The following is a 16,856-nucleotide window of genomic DNA, read 5'->3' on the forward strand; positions in this document are numbered from 1 at the left end:
ACTGCGAACTTTTGTTTGGTGTGTTGTGTGAGTTAGTTTCCGCCGCCGGGACAGAGGCGCCGGCCGGGCTGGGCCGGGCTCGGGGAAGCGCCGCACGGCCAGAGTTGTTTTGCCAGTTGCCGCGGGCGGTCGGCTTCCCGACCGAGGGGTGAGAGGCACCGGCGACAGCAGGACGAGCCCGCGGCCCGGGGAGCGGGGCATGCGGGACTGGGAATCCGGGGTCTGAGCCGCCGAGCCCCGCCAGGGAAGCGCCGGGGGGTCCCGACGGAGCCATGGATCCTGGGCAGCCTCAAACGCAGCAGCCGCCGCAGGCAGCGCAGCCCCCGGCCTCGCAGCAGCAGCAGCCGCCGCCGCAGCCCCCTGGCCCGGTGACGGGGGCCCCGGCTGGCGCGGCGCAGCCCCCGGGTGCGGGGCCCCCTCCGGCGGGGCACCAGATCGTCCATGTGCGGGGCGACTCGGAGACCGACTTGGAGGCGCTGTTCAACGCAGTGATGAACCCCAAGGGCGCCAACGTGCCACACACGCTGCCCATGCGACTGCGGAAACTGCCCGACTCCTTCTTCAAGCCCCCCGAGCCCAAGGCCCACTCCCGCCAGGTGAGGGGGAGGGAAGGCAGGGGCCCGCGCCGCGGGCGGGCGGGGGGCGGCCCGGTCGGGCCGTGCTCCCCCTCCCCGCCGCCGAGCTCCTCCCGGGGGAGGCGTGTGGGGGAGGGGGCCGGGGCGGGAATCCACGGGGCCGAGCGGGCGGGGGGCGCCCGGCCGGGGCTGTCGGGGCGCTCTCTGCCGCCCCCACACCCCTTTATTTGTTCTTCCCCTGGGGCAGGGCCGCCTCCCGCGCCCCGAGACGCCGCTGGGGCCGGGGCCGCGGCGGGAGGGCGAGCGAGCGCTGGCCCCGTCCCGGTCTCCAGCGGGGCCTCGAACTCCACATCCGCTCCTTGGCTATCTCGGCCTCACCGGGAGGGCGACAGTGGGGGTGAGCCCCTAAAACTTGGGTGAAAACGCTTCGCTTTGAATGTCGCTTTGCGGTCCAATACCCTGCCCTCTGTGGAAGGGGTCGATGAAGTGGTGCCAAACCTACACCCCCTCGCCCCGTCAGACAGTAAATATGGATGTGACTTTTCCACCATTTCAGCACGGCGCTGGGTTGAGTAGGATTAACCCCCCCCACATACACAGGCACGCACATCCGAAGTTAATTCCCGAGCCAGACGCCAGGTCCGACGGCGTCCAGGGTCCGCCGGGCGCAGCGCCGCATCCCGGGCAGCGGCGGCAGCCTGCGAGCGGGGCTCGGAGCGTGGGGCCTCCCTCGGCCGGGCCGGGCCGAGCGATGCGGGCAGGGCCGCGCAGGGAGCGGGGGAGGGATGCGGGGCAGGGCTGGGAAGGGGCGGGGCAGCGCCGGGGGGAAGGGGCGATGCGGGGGCAGGGCCGAGCAGGAACGGGGTGGGGAATGCGGGGCAGGGTCGGCGCTCGGCCTCCGGGAGCTTTTGGTGTTTAAGCAGAGGGACTTTTGTACCGAGACCTGAGTGCTGGTGTGAATACGAGGGGAAGCTACTGCTGTTAACCAACGTTTTGGATGGACGCCGTGCATATCTAGTCAAGTGTTATTAAGTAATGAACTTAGTTGCTAAGCTATAAAATTAGTTTTATTATTGGCTATTGTCACTTTATCTGTGTAGCCAGTAAGGGTGAAACTCGCCGTGTACTGGTGCCGTGTTGTTAAGGGCCTGTCAACATTTCCATTATTAATCTTCTGTTTTGAACGATTTATAACTTGACTTCAGAAGCTCATTCCAGGCTGAACCTTGGCACGTACTCTCCCAGCCTAGGAGTTAATTCATTTTCCAAATACTCGGAAAAGCAGTCTGGCCTTCATATAGGAATACTGAAAAGAAAATTGGAAGGGGTGGAGCTGATCTGCTTCTGTAGTTTTGCTAGCTTCTGAGTTTTAGACGTTTAATAACATACTGAAATCCAGCAAGGAATAAGGGGTTTATGTATAGTGTTCTCCCAGCTTGTGCAAATCTCATTGCGGTTCCATTGTGTAGACATTGGGTAGACATTCATCTAACACTATGTCTTGTTAAATACAGTAACTGCAGTTAAATAGCTATCGTGTTTGAAATGCACTAAAAGTGCATTTAGTGCATTGAAATGCACTAAAAGTACAACTTTTGGTTGTACTTTTAGGCTTAACTTTATATTCCTTGTGTATGTTAATCTGGTCCGTAAAGCATATTTGGTTGGATCACTGTTCCTTGTACCACTCAGTGATTCCTAAAACATTAAATTGAAATCCAGCTAAAGCAAGAGAGAATAATTGCTTCATTGTGGATTGTTTTCATTTTTCCTTTCTGTTTAATTGTGCCACATAAACATTCAGCTTAAAGGAAATGTCTCTCTTTTCTATAAATCTGTGATTCCCAGGAATTTAAATATTGCAAATCCACTCTTTTGTCTGGATGAAAGTGCAAACTGATTTGTTTCCAGTTGAACACATGGAACTTCATGTGTGGTTGCATACAGATGGAGCGAAGCAGAACTGTAAGAGTGTGTAAGTGGGGCCTCTTATGGTGTAATATCTTGTGTAGAGGGGTGTGACAGGGACTGATACATGCATCTCATTATAGGTGTCAGTGTTGTTCTGGTCTGTCTATGAAACCAGTTAATTGGTAAATATATTTTTTAAAGCAAATTTTACTTTAACCAGGTTTTCAGAGCTGCCTTTTCTATGTTGGATGTGTATTTAGTACTGGCAAGGACTTGCTGTGTACTTATGAGTGGTGACTCCGGTGAATGGGTTTGTGAGTCATTTCTGGTTGACTGGTTCAACTGTTTGCTGAATCTTTGCTTTGGATAAAGCATGGACAGACTCTTTGTACCCTCAAAAGTTCTAGTTATTAGGAAATGTTATGTTCAGTCTTCTTGTTTAGGTTTTTTTAATGGTTGAATTAATGAGTCTTCCTCCACTGGAACTGGCTGCTGCCAGTTGGCATTTCACTATTGCTTTTCTCTTGTGATCTTTTAAACCCCTACGGTCTGGGGGTGGGATGGTGTGTGGTGTGTGCATCTACTTGGATCCCCACACCCCCACTTGCAAAGGAGAGTGGGAAATTAACTCCTCCAGCAGAAAGTGGGTGTGATGGTAGGGAGTGGGTGCAGTCCAGTCACAGTGCGCACTGGACGAGATCTGCTGACTGCAGGCAGGTTTGTTCTTAACCCTGTGCTGAGGAGAAAGAACTTTAGTTTCAAAATGAAACTCAGGGCTCTCAACATGTACACTTAATATTTCTTGACTTGCACAGGGGTTTTTAACCAAACTACATGGAGGCTTGCTTGAACAGTTACAACTGGCAAACAAGCAGAACTTTAAAACAACCTGAGCTGTGAATCTCTCCTGAAATGTTCCTTTAAAGCGAAATGTCTTCTGACAGCTGCACTTCTACTGAAATATAGGAATCTTAATAAAAATAATTTCACTCCTGGCAGGCCAGCACTGATGCCGGGACAGCAGGAGCCCTGACCCCACAGCATGTCCGAGCTCATTCCTCTCCAGCATCACTGCAGCTGGGAGCTGTTTCTCCAGGGACACTTACACCCTCTGGAGTAGTGACTGGGCCTGGAGCTCCATCTTCTCAACACCTCCGCCAGTCTTCTTTTGAGATCCCTGATGATGTACCTTTGCCACCAGGCTGGGAGATGGCTAAGACACCATCTGGACAGAGATACTTTCTTAAGTAAGTAAAATTTCTTTTCTATTAGCTGTATCTCTGGCTCTTTTTTTTTTTTTTTGTTGGGATATATACGTTTTTACCATCTTAGGATGTCAGTAAATTTCATTGTGTTTAGAACATGTATTTTTAAAAACACGCTTGTGATTTTAAGTAGGGGACCCTACCACTTCAGTATTTCTCACATATCAACTCTGCTGTTTCTGAAAACTGTATGGTACTCTATGAATATTTGTCCTATCTTAATCTTATCTAAAGAATGTTATCCATTATATTGTGTACTAAAAAAATCAGTGAAAATAGCGTAGTCATTCTTGAACAATGAGACTTTTGGATTTGCTGAATATTTTCAGAGCTGTCATGCAGGTCAAGATACATTTTACTTCATTTTAATAATACAGATGTAAAAATACAGAGTTAACTTTAGAGAGTATTGTAGTGACAGTATGTCAGAACTTCTAATATTTTGATTAAAGACAATTGTTTAAATACACAACCAAAATGTTTTTTGCCTACTCTCTCTTCCTGAGGTAATTAACATATCTGTTTGATTACTGTATTTGTGTTTGTAAATTAACTCATCTACATTCCTGGCAATGAAGAGGAAATTTCAGAATTTCTAACATTGTTTCATGTTCCTAGAGCTGTATCTTTTCCACACACTGGAATTAGTATCACCTTTTCCATAGCTGAAGACAGTTAGATGTGCCATCCATTTGACACCCAGTCCATCAGGAATGACTTTCTTTTATTCTGTGCAGTTTTCGAAAACAGCAGGGACTTGTCCTTCATTCTGAAAATGTGCCCACCAAGACCATAACTTGCCCTCAAATACTTTGACTATACTTTGAACTTTTTATTTAACAGCAAGTCTCTAAATAACCCATTGTATGTCATTTGCAGGATGGCAAGAGGTAACACAGTGTTACTTATGGCAAACTTGTTTCAGCCAAGAAAAATGTATTTATTACTACCTTTCCATCTCAAACCCTGTGATTAATACCTGCATCTGATTGAAATAGTTGAGCTTGTAGCTTCAAAAATAATAACAAATTTACATTGTCTGCAATGAAAATTGAACTTGCAGAACTTAAAAATGTTTCTTGTTTGTGTAGCTGTGGTATTTCCATACAGAGAAATTAGCCTTTTCTTTTTCAACCAAAAAGAGGGTGCAGTAGTTGTCTGAAATTTTTTGAGCCTGGAGGTTCCCTTTTGAACACAGTCATTCTCTATTAGAAATGTGAAAATAAGCATTAGCTATACATCTTGAAGATGTGATATTTTCTTTGGTGAAGTTTAACAGATCAGTGTGCTCTAGAATATGAGCTCTTCAGCAGGCACAAGGAGAAGGTTTTTTTGAACTGTGTAATTTATGCCATTTGAGAAGTGTAGCTCATTGAACCTTGAGAAAAGAACAGAATGAGTTTTGAAATGAAAAGCAAACTTTTATTTTGACTGTGTGAGAGCTCTTAAAGAGCACCTTATGAAGCATGAAAAATAGATATTTGATTTTAAAGTTTTACTGCCACAAGTGTTTGTTCTTGATAGCACTGTCAATTTTACAGAAGATGAAAGAGTTTAAGAGACAAAAAATGTCTTCCTGCTCTTCTAATGAATTTTTTTAATTGTGCTCGTTCAGGTGAAATTAGACTGAAAGATTTATTCTTGGAAAGCTTTTTCTGCAGTTTGATTATTACCACAAAAATCTTTCCTTTTTCTTTTGCAAGTTTTTTTGTCCTTTCTTGGTGTCCTGATATCCATTTCAAAGGGTTAGGTTTCAGCAAGAACAATAAAGAGCCTGAGACTGGAAAGTACACACAAGTCTGGCAAACTCATCTGCATGAGCAAGATCGTTTGTTCTCAAGCAGACATCCAAAGTAAATGATTGAAAGAGCTGCTAGCTGTGAAGGATGTGTCTTGAAGGGGAAAGGAGTGGAAACAAACCAGGTTGTTAGGAAAAAAAATAAAGGCTGTGCTTTTTGAACCTCTCCCTGCTGGGTCACATGCTGACCTCGGGAGATTTTAAACAGTGTAATGGGCTGTTTCCTTTTGGCTTTCCTTGGGTGATACTTTGGTATGGGAGAGTCTAATGAGGACAGCTCTGTTCACTCACACTTGAAGAACATTTGTTCATAAAAGGTTGCTTAATACTATATGCAGGTAAGATCCACCAACTTCATTGGAGATTTTTGAGATTTGTAAAAAGCATTTAAAGTACTAGCACAACATTTGCTCTGTATGTATAGGAAGCCCAAAGAAATTTAAGACTAGTTTTGAGTGGCAAGTTTTATACTAAAGGTTTTTTTCAGTGATGAGTGCTAAGTTCTAGTTCACACCTACAAGCCTGCTAAAGCTCTCATCTGGCCTGGTTATACCTTAAACATTTGCTCGAAATGTGTGTACTAAGATTTCTGATTCTAAATCACCTTTAATGTGGTTCCTTCTACCATATGCAGATTTTTAGTGTCTCTTCAAGTATTCAGCTTTTTTTCTTCATTGGCTGCATCACTCCTTGTTTCCACTTGCTCCGTGAACAGTCTGGTAATCAGGCTCTAGAAACATCTTTGCAGAATAGGTAACAATATTAGATTCTTTCCAGATGTCAGTAAGCCCTATGGTTATAGTTATCATAATATGCTACAGTACAAAGACAATAGTACAAAACTGAGTACCATACTTAATACACTCTGGAATTACAGTCACTTCCACTAATCAGTGGGTCAAGCACTGCAAACACAGTAATTTGTGCAAAGAAATGAAAATAGTGTATATGGGAGAGAAAATACTTAATTATCTGTTTGTGTGTGTATTTATAGAGATAGATGCACAGAGTTGTTTGGCCAGATATTTTATATATACACCCCATGTAGCCATGCACATTAAAAGAAGGTGAGGGCAGTACTGTACGGTTTGAACCAGAACTACTCTTGTAAATTGCACAATAATCTGGATAAATGGACCCCCTTATGTATGAATGCCCAACATATGATTTCCCAGAATTCCACTTATTAGCATTCATCTCACTGTTATGGGTAGTAATGCTGAGTTTCATTTTCCCTTAGTGATGATTTTGAGCAGTGGGTTAAGGCCTGCTAACTGTACAGCTGGTAAAACTATTTTTTGGTGCTACTGCTCCTTCAGTGGAGCTCATAAGTTAAGACTTGATGGTTAGTAAGTGGTCACATCTGAGTCATCTCTCACTGATGTAGCCCATTCTTAAACATACAGTAAAGAAGCCGAGCTTGGTTTGTGTGGTGATGTCAATTGCATTGCTTTTTAACCACTTCCTGTTAGCCAGCTGCTGCTTGACATTTCGGTGAACTGTGCAGAAAGATAGGGAATCGCTCTCCAGGCAAAAGATAATGTGCAATGGGAATAGCAGACAGCAGCTTGCAGAAAGAATAAACAAATTTTGCTCAGTTTTAGAATTACTCTTGGATCATTTTAAATTAGAGTTATGCTCTTAATTCTTACAGAGCTTGTGTAATACTTCTTCTGTTGTTGTAGTGTGAGGAAAAGTTAACTGATTGTCCAGCAAACAAGTCTCGTAATTATTTTTTCTACAGGAAGTAGTTCTTGCAAGCAGTTTATCAACAACTTCCTATTTTTTCTGTGAAGTGTTGAATGACTTCCTGAGGGAGGCCAAGGTGGTTTTCAGTAGTATTTGTGGGTGTGTTTGAGGTGTTTATCCATCTGGCAGAAAAAAAGATTACTGTTACACATTTCTCATGTGCTCCATGTGGAGGTATGGTTTTGGGTGTTACAAAACCAACTAGTGTTAAGACAACAAGGAAGTTTGTTGCTACGATTTTTGGTTTTGTCTTTTTTAAATTTCCTTGTGCCACACATAAAAAATATCCAGTGATGATGTTAAATTTCTCTTGCATCCTGTTTTTACCCCTGACTGGTACTACCCACTACGCCAATATCCTCTGCTCCCCTTGGTCTTCCCACCCCACCAAAGTAATCCTAGTTTTCAAGGACAAAAGGTGTTCATTGGAAAAGTGGCAGCCACAGCTGCATATTTTATTGAATACCTTAATTTAGTGAAGTGCGTATTCAGAGTCATCAATATGATTTATGCTTGTAGTTCTATAGTTCAAGCAAGCTGGTCAGTAAAATAGCAACATTGTTGGAAGCCAAAACTGTAGCCACTGCTTTTGATGGGCTTCTCCGCTTTTGAAGATCTTTGGTTGCTAAATTCTATTTGTAATATGTCAAGTCAGTTGCATTTTTATATTGATGATTTGACTGTTAAAGAGAATACTCAAAAGATCAAAGATCTCCCTAGATAATCCATGAAAAAATGGTACTGGGGGCACTGTCAGTTTCAGAACATTTCGACACAGTGAAATTAGTGTCACAAGTATCATTAGTATCAAGGAAAAACATTAGTTAAAACACTTTCAAAGGAAAGCTTGCTGTGGTATGTTTTTGCCAATTTAAGGGAAGGCAGTCACAGTACTACCACGTGTGTATTCTTCCTTCCACCTCTTACTTTGAAGAGTCCCATGAAAGAAAATAACACAATTTTTTTCGAATTCGCAGTTCTACTGAACATTTCAATACCTTTGAAAGGGCTGAGGAAGAATAAGGGCAAATGTGCCTCATTTGTGTTAGCACTGAGACTGGGCATCAGTGAAAGCAGTGGCACACATTTCCTTCTGTTTGGTGAAACAACGTTATCCATGCATTCAGTAGTACCCTGCTGTACCATGGTGATTTTATTAGACTGTTCCAAAAAGCACTTGAGATACGATTTCAGGTAAACCAAAAACATATCTCATGGTTTTCATAAATAGGGTATTTTAAATTTATAAGCATATTGACATTTATTATCTTCAGAAGAACATAGAACTGGGGAAAATACAGCATCTGTGGCACCTGGTTGGAAGTTAATAATTAAATCCTTTCTTAAGATTTCTTTTTAATTAGTTGTTGATCTGAACCTTTCTTCTTCCCAGGACTTTTTGTCTTTCACATATCTCTCATAAAAATAGTCTTTGTGCGTTGTAGTTTGTGATTTTGGGATTATGTGCTTTAGGTATCTTGTACTGCTTTGTAGCATTGCTTTCCTATCTCCTGAATCAAATTTGAAATCAGTTTTATATTACTGTTTATCTGAAAATTTTTTATTGTGGTGAAAGCTGTAATTGTGACTAAGTCTTAACCAGTCTTTTATAATTAAAGTACTAAAGTATCTCTGATTAGTAATAAGAAGAGTATTTGAATACAGGTTTAATCAGAATTTCATTTAATCAGAATTTCAGAAAGATACTTCTGCAATTCTACATATTAAATATTTCTTCTGGTTAAATTTGAGTTAGAATTGTAGCATTAAGCTCTATGAGTATAATTGCACTGCTGTGGAACCACTTCTGTTTTCTGAGGTCTTGACTTCTAAAGACAAACAAGAATTTGATATAAAACAAGATTAGTGTCTTCTGGATTTTTATCCTTTTGCCTTTTTTTTCCTGTATGTAGAAGATGGCAAAGAATTACAGTAGTGGGGTTTTTAGTAGTCATCTGGCTTGTAGCACAAGGTAGTCTTAACCCTTCAGTTACATGATGGAAATTCCTGCTTGATAGAAAGCAGTAAAATAATAAAAACATCTTAATTTGAAAATTCCCATGAGGTAAGACTGAGCACTACTACATCATATTTTTGCAAGAAGCTTAGAATGTGTAAATGCTGTTGAACTGATCGGTGGCATGTTTGGGTAAAATCATACCAACTTTTAAAAGATTCATCTCTTAATCTCTTATCTTTCTCCTTCTGGAAATGAAAAAATAACAGTAGCTGTAAAATTCAAAACGTAAAGCCACATTTATACTTTGCTCAGTTTCCCCCTGCAATTGTGACACAACAGCTGCAAATTTTTAAAAGCTGACACAGCAAGCAAATTGGATTTTTCATTCTGTCTGGTTTTAGATTAAGCCCTCAGAGAAAGTAACTTATTAGCACTGAGAGTGCTGAAATATTTAACATCAGGACCTAAATTAAGTCACATGTAAAAGTAAAGCAGAGTTCTTGTTGCTCTCAAAGACACATTTTCCCATATGGAATGAAAGCACTGGATGCAGGCGCTTAAGCGGGTGATGCCCAGGACAGCAGGAGGTGTTGCTCAGGGCTGAGGTACAAGATTAACTGTTAAAACTAGTCTTAGTTACAGGCAATCTTGATTAAGACTAGACACCTCTGCTCTGCAACCAACCAAAGAAAAGAAAAACAAAAATGTGGTAAACAGCAACAGAGATCTGTCATCCAAAACCTAGGGATGTTCGTCGTCTTTTTATATGTGGCCAGAGCACTGCATGTGTTTATCTTCATAGCTGGAAACAAATGCAGATGATGTAATTAAATTTAGTTTAACCTTTTAAAACTGATAGCTGCTCAGTTCTCATATTAATTTGTGTCCTTGTGTTTTTATGCATTCCAACATACTTGCATTTATTGTTTGTACACTTCTCATATACTTATGCAGTAAAACTCAATAATGGTGGGTGGAACTTGCTGTCTTTTGCTATTTTGAGTAAATATTCCTTTTTTAAGGTGTGTTTTTTTCTTTTTATTTTTCCCTCTCCCCATGACAACAAGCTGTGAGTGATTATGTAAATGCTGTTATTTACCTGACTCAATTTCTCATGTAAATTATAAAGAAAATTTCACTTGCTTGAATGCAGGAAATTTATGGTAGATTCTGTGAGTAGCAGTCCTCTGGTAGGTGCCCATAGTTGGCCTCAGAGAATGGCAGAATTGTGTCTAGGGGGAATTTAACAGCATGGGGGGGGGGGGTTAGCATGATGTGAAAAAATTCTTGGAGGAATGTTGTATTGGAATGTTAATAGATAGATGCCAGGTACTGGCTGGACACTGTCCCCCAAACAGTTTGCTGAACCTGATTTTGAGGTCAGGCTCTTTCGGGAAATTTACCAGATGAACTGTATTTTTTGTTAAGCATTTGAATGGGCATTTACAACATGGGGGAAATTTGGTTTTAATATGAAAACGGTACCTCATAGTTGCTTTTTGCTAAATAAAACTGGAGTTTTATTTGGAGAACTAAAGTTTTTGTAAGGCGTGACTAAGCTGTGTCGCTGTTTCATGGCCTCCTGAAGTGCTTCTTGGAGTCTGTTTTCTGGGATTCACTCTGTTGCTGTTTTATTTGGCTTTTAGCTAAGTTACTTCAGGCAGTGTTTCAGGCATGTATTCTAAATTACTGGTTAAGTCAAAGTAATAATACAAAGCTGCCTTGTAAAGTAAGACTTTTACCAGTGTGCTGCCTGTCGGTCATGTCAGTTGCTAAGGAGACGAAGCTGTCTTGAAAACAGTCTTGGACTTTGCTTTAATTTTGCTAACGAGGCTTTGCTGCGTCACAGTGAAAGACCAGATCTCTTTTGTTGAGTCTCTGACATGCTGTTTGGTAACTTAGATCAGTGTTAGGGGTTCAGTGTAGTTACTGATTATTACACCGAGGTTGTGAAGCCAGGTTTTTTAATGCTGAATTGTTTTATAGGAAAGTCAAGTAAAGGTCATTAACTATTGCTAGTTTATCTCCAGTGAGTTCTTATTTGTTAAGAGCTTTGTTGGAATTCTGTCTGCGCTACACAGATTTGTTTTAAACTGTGTTACAACTTCAAGGTTGCCTTACCTTTCTGATTCCCTTGTTGCAAGTTAATTTTTGTTTTTACTGGATATGTTATCAAGTTAGACGTCTATGGTTGAATAAAGCATCTGAAAGGAGAGAATCATGGGTTTGAAGGCAAAATTGAATTCTTTGATTAAAGGAAATAAATGCAGCTCACAGGTGTATTTTCTTTTTGGATCTTACTTCTCAGTTATTTTTTCTAATTCGTTGTACTTATTTGAAAAGCTTGGTTGCCAAGTCCTCTGCAATTACTGTGATTGCAGCATTTCATGTAGTCTCTTTAGAATGGTGAAAAATACAGTAAAAGAGAAATTTCTTCCTGTGTTGCTGTTGGTGTAGTTGATATGATTAATAGACCTAAATGTCCAATGAACAAATAATTCAGTAGTGATTTTTATTTACAAAATTTTTATCACTCTCAGAGCAGCCAGCTTTGCATGAGTCAAGGATATGAAATATACATCCTTAAAAAGGTATCATCTGATGTATTAAAGGCTGTGAAAAAGTTGCTTTGAAGTGTCTTCTATGTCATCTTTAGAGACTGTTTTTATAAATATAAGAAAAACATATTTGCAGAAAAAAGTAATACTGTGCTGTAACTGGATTTTAGGTGTCCATTGACTTCAGTGATGGTTTTTGGGTCATGATGAATTGTACTCTTTTAACAGTGAAATATTTAAAATATTTCCAGTTTTCAATGAAAACAGTTAATAGCAGATTCTGTGGTTACATGGATTTGTACACAAGTACCTGACTAAGCTAAAATTGCCTGTGTCCTAGTTTATGTGTGGATAGATTTTTGAGAGCTTTTTGTTATGCTGCTTTTGACAGAATTATGTTATCATCAGCATGGACCTGTGCTTCATTTTTATAACTTTGGCCTCTAAACACATGCACACTTAATTTCTGACCATGTATATCACTTACTTTTGGCCAGTGAGTATAACATTTGAACTGAAGTAATCATTCTCTTTCATAACTGGTATTTCATGTTTTCACTTTTTATGAGATTTTAATTCTAAAACTAAGCAGACCTAAGATTTTGGGACCAAATAATTAGTAAGTTACAGAGGGCAGGAACTTCCAGATTTGTAGCATTAGAACTGTTAATCATTATGATTGTGAGGGTTTGGCTTTGTCTTTATTTTTCCTGTAATGACTAATAACAGGAAAGAGATCTGTTGGATTTTTAGCAATATCCTGGTAATTTAGACATTGGTTAGGCATAAGGAAGAGAAAATGTGAAACAGACTTTAGCATAAACAGTTAGTTAAGAATTAACATTTTAGCATCCTTGTTAACAAGGTCAAAGGAAGTCTTAATTGCATGCTTTTAAAAATTGTTTGCAATTCAAAGTTGTCCCCATTTTTTATTACGCTGTCAGACGGGTCCTGACCTGATCAGCTTTGTCTTACGCGAATTTGTTGAGGAAGTTGGAGAGTTCATTGTTTTCTTAATGAATTAAATTTCAGTTTTATGTGGTAATATATCCAGGAAAAAAGAATCATTCAATCAGCCTCATCCTTGTGGTACCCATTTTCCAACTTTCCATTTTAGTGTTGTGTTGGAGTAGGGAGCAGGGAAGCAGAAGGGGGATGCTTTTGTTTTCTTCTGGTGCAACTATTTGTGTAGCTTTTGCTGACAGCTACAGTTGGAATCCTGTGTATACTGTGATGGTGAGCAACTCAGAGATTGTGGATGAACTGTAACTGATTCCTTTGCTCTGCAGTCTTGTTGGAGTAGAAGTGTAGGCTCCTGTCTGTGGCAAACTTGACCTTTTTAAAATGGCCTCAAAATGCTTGCTCTCTGAAACCTAAGGGGGATTTTAAGTGGTTTCCAAGCTAAGGTAACAAGTAACTTACGAAATAATTGAGGTAGTGGCAATAAAGTGAAAATTTCTGGCTTTTGTCATGGATAGAATTTATATAAATCAGTTTATGGGAAGAAGTCTTTTATATTCGCAAGAAACAGTTCAGTTCTTGTTTTGTGCATTCGTGTTTGTATGGAATTTATTTGAAATACAGGAGATTCTGGTGTTGATGCTTTTTACTTTGCCATAATTTGGATGCAGGATCTTTGCATAATTTTCCTATAACTTTGCAAAATTCTTTATGTGAAAGATAAAGGTGAAGGTATAAGTAGACCTACAGTTTTGCTCATGCATGGTGCTTTTTCTTCTCAACTAGCTTATATGACTTCTTTCTGATTTCTCCTGATAAATATATTTAATCATTATAGCCCTTACCTGCAGCTGGGACATGAACTGAGACCTTAGAATGAGACCTTAGAATATTTTACTGAAGTATATAAAAACTGAGTGCTACCATTCAGTTACGTGCCCACTGTTGATTAAAACTTTCCATCCTCAACTACTGTATTCAGGTATTTATGCATGTACTGTGTCTCTTCATCTAGTCAAACTGCAAGATACACTTTTGATAAAAGGTGTTCTTCTCTTGTATAAGATGCAGTTCAGTTCTTGACTGCCAGCTAAAAATCTTGTCTGTTCTGCAAGCTGCAGAAGAGTAAAGAAGATGCAAATTGTAAGCAAACACCAAAGAGTTATATTAAATTAATATATACAGCCTGCAGTGCAGTAGCAGCTGGTGCTGTCACACTGTACTTTATACCACAGTCCTTTCATTTGCACTTCATTAAGACTAGTAGGTTTTCATTTAGGTTAGTATAAATCTTGCATACCATTTGAGGCATATTTCTGCTGAAGAAGAAAACATTTATTTGTCAAATCTATTAGGCTCTTTAGCTTGTGTTGATGCCCAGCATTTTAGATTAGGTGAATCTTACAGCAAGGCTGCAATGCAGCATCAGATGATCGTGTTGTGTTGTTTATAATAGAGGTATCTTTCTGAGTAACACATCTAAACTATACTTAAAATTATCAGGTGAAGGAAAAAAATCAGAAGATGATACGTGATAGAAGTAGAGATAAAAACTAGCAGTACTGGCAGTAGGGATGCAGTAGAAATAGCTATGTTGTTCTCCCTAAGTCTCTTCTTGCTGTTCTTGAGGTGTTTGAGATGTTCAAGATGTTCAGTTTTAAAACTTAGTGACTGCTGGGCCCTTCTGACATTGCTTTTGTAAGAGAGCTTGTTAACAGCATCACTTGAAACCTCCCTCATTTATACAAACCGAGTCCAGGTGCCTGTCCAGATAACTGTCCTGTTGCTAGTAGTGGTCAGGAGCAAATTCCTTGCAAAGACTAAGCAGGACAAGCATATCTCTTTGCTCTTCTAGCAAATACTCTTCTCTGAGAACTCTGCTGGCTTCCAGCTGTCCTCCAAGACTTGTGTTGTCTGTGCCTGAAGCCCCCTTTAGCACTGGCTGCTTGCTTTGGCAGGGAGTCTGTCTCACTGGTTGTCTGTCCACTGCTTGAAGAAACACCTTCCATCTCTACTAAGCTTGGCCCCCATTAGTTGCATTCAGTGGTGCTCAGTTCTTACTTTAAATGTGACAATGAACAGTTGGTACATATTTCTAGTTCTATTCAAGATTGCTGTCTTTTTCTCTGGAAACTACTTCTTTTGAAATTTGAAGATCTGCAGGATCTTCCTGGAATAGAAGCATTTTTTCAGTTAACCCTGCCATCCTTTTTTTTTTCATATCCTGAACTCATGCATTTTCTAGTTTGTTATTTTTCAAGTGAAGGGTTAGGGATGTTTTCCAGCATTCACCATTCTGAGCCTTCCATCTAAAAAAGTACTCGTTTGTCCTTTTACTCTATATACCTGTTTTTTCTCCCCAGTTCTTTGCAGTTAGCAGTTGACCAAAAGTAAATTTGTATCATTGGGGAACTATGGTGCTGCAGCTGCTTTCTTTTGGCTGGATTCTGGTGTATAGGCCCCTGTGGAAGTTAGCAAGAGTCCCATCTCTGGTGCAAGAGCTGCTGATTCCTCCTTCCTCATGCTGTGTGCTTGCTTTATAGTTTCTTACTGGTATGTTTCTTCATGTCATATCAGGACCTATCTGCGTCCTGTGCCTTTTGTTTGTTTTAATAAAAACCAACAATACTTGCTGTTCCTAATTAGATTGTGTAGTCATTCGTTTCTGAAGCTGTGATTACTTGTGGAGCCCACTGTGATTGCCGTGTCTGCAGAAGGGGAGCCGTCTGTATAAATGCTGGGATGCAAATACTTCCGTTGGTGCATTCACCGCGAAAGAGAAAGGTCATCTGCACTTGTGTCTGGCTGGTATTTGGGAGCTGCTTCCTCCAAATGGAACTATGCTGGTTTGATAAAATGATGTGTATGTGCTTTAAAATACCCAAGCAAGATCCATTTCTAGAACAAAATACTTTGTGGATGATGGGACACATGTACTAAATGATCTACTAGATTTACTGAACCTACTCAGTGTATGTAGGTCTTGAATTGAATGGAAATGTGATTAAAGAAGTGAGCAGTGGCAGTGTATTTTGAAGATGGCTTATGTTTCTTCATATACTCAATTTCAGTGATGCTGAACAATGTCAGTGTCAGCCATGCTTTGAAACTGTCATTTGAAATTCTACTAAATTTTCTGCAAATACCAGGCTTTACTTCCTAGTATCAGAATGCCAGATGCTTATACCATATTTTGCTCTGTCATACAGTATGTGCTATGCAGTATGTCTGCATGGCACAACAGTTCAGTAACCAAAAGAGAAGTGTTTGGCTCTTCAGAGTTGTGATTTCTTTAAAGATTGTCAACCATCTGTAACTGATTTTGTGATTCGAATATGTTGTTTCAAATGTAGCAATTAGTAAATAAATAATGAGACAGTTGTTTGAGTCTGAAAATCACCTGAGTAATTAGCTCAGGGGAAGCTTTCTTCTCACAGCAGTAAAGGTTGATTTATTCTGCATAGACAGCTCAGCACTGTTTGGCTCTTAAGTTGACTGGAAGTACAAAGAATCATGAATCAACAAGTAATCTAGACATGGTTTGGGTTTTTTCTCTGTTTTCCTCCTGAAGTTCACAACCATAGCCATTAGTGTCATTAGTATTATCTATCTAACCTAGTACTTAGTGGAGGTTGGTCATCCATCCAACCATTCTGCTGAAAGCACACAAATGTTGCTAAAGCTTAATCAGGTCAGAAGTGACCTTTTGAGCCAAGTCTGGAAAACATCCAAGGCTGGAGATACCACATCCTCCCTTCCTCCTATTAAAATGATCCTCCATAAGATGTTTTTTCTGCAGAACAGCAAAATATCTAATGTAGCTCCTGATGGACACAGTGATTTTGTAAAGAGGCTGAAGTTTCTCTGTTACCCAAAACAAAGTTTATTCTTTTGATGGAATTATCTTATGATTAAAAAAAAGAAGCAATTAAGGAAGTTGCTATACTGGGTTTGCATAGCAGGCTTTTGATAGTGGGGGGGGCTATAGGGATGATTTCTTTGAGAAGTTACTAGAAGCTTCCTCCATGTCTCACAGGGCCACTGCCATCTGGCTCTAAGAAGCTGGCAAAGGCCAAGGCC

At 40.5% G+C, this 16,856-nt stretch overlaps 1 protein-coding gene across 4 annotated transcripts in view; it reads left to right on the forward strand.

Moving 5' to 3' along the window:
* YAP1 (Yes1 associated transcriptional regulator) overlaps positions 1-16,856 on the forward strand; it is an 88,437-nt gene continuing 71,581 nt past the window's right edge. For all 4 annotated transcript variants that reach the window (XM_059467191.1, XM_059467193.1, XM_059467192.1 and 1 more), the window contains exons 1-2: positions 1-596; positions 3,486-3,733. In XM_059467191.1, coding sequence (XP_059323174.1) covers positions 273-596; positions 3,486-3,733 — 572 coding nt within the window. In that variant the 5' untranslated portion in view covers positions 1-272. The remainder of the gene's footprint in view (positions 597-3,485; positions 3,734-16,856) is intronic.

This window comes from Ammospiza nelsoni, chromosome 2, assembly GCF_027579445.1.
Source record: "Ammospiza nelsoni isolate bAmmNel1 chromosome 2, bAmmNel1.pri, whole genome shotgun sequence".
NCBI lineage: Eukaryota > Metazoa > Chordata > Aves > Passeriformes > Passerellidae > Ammospiza > Ammospiza nelsoni.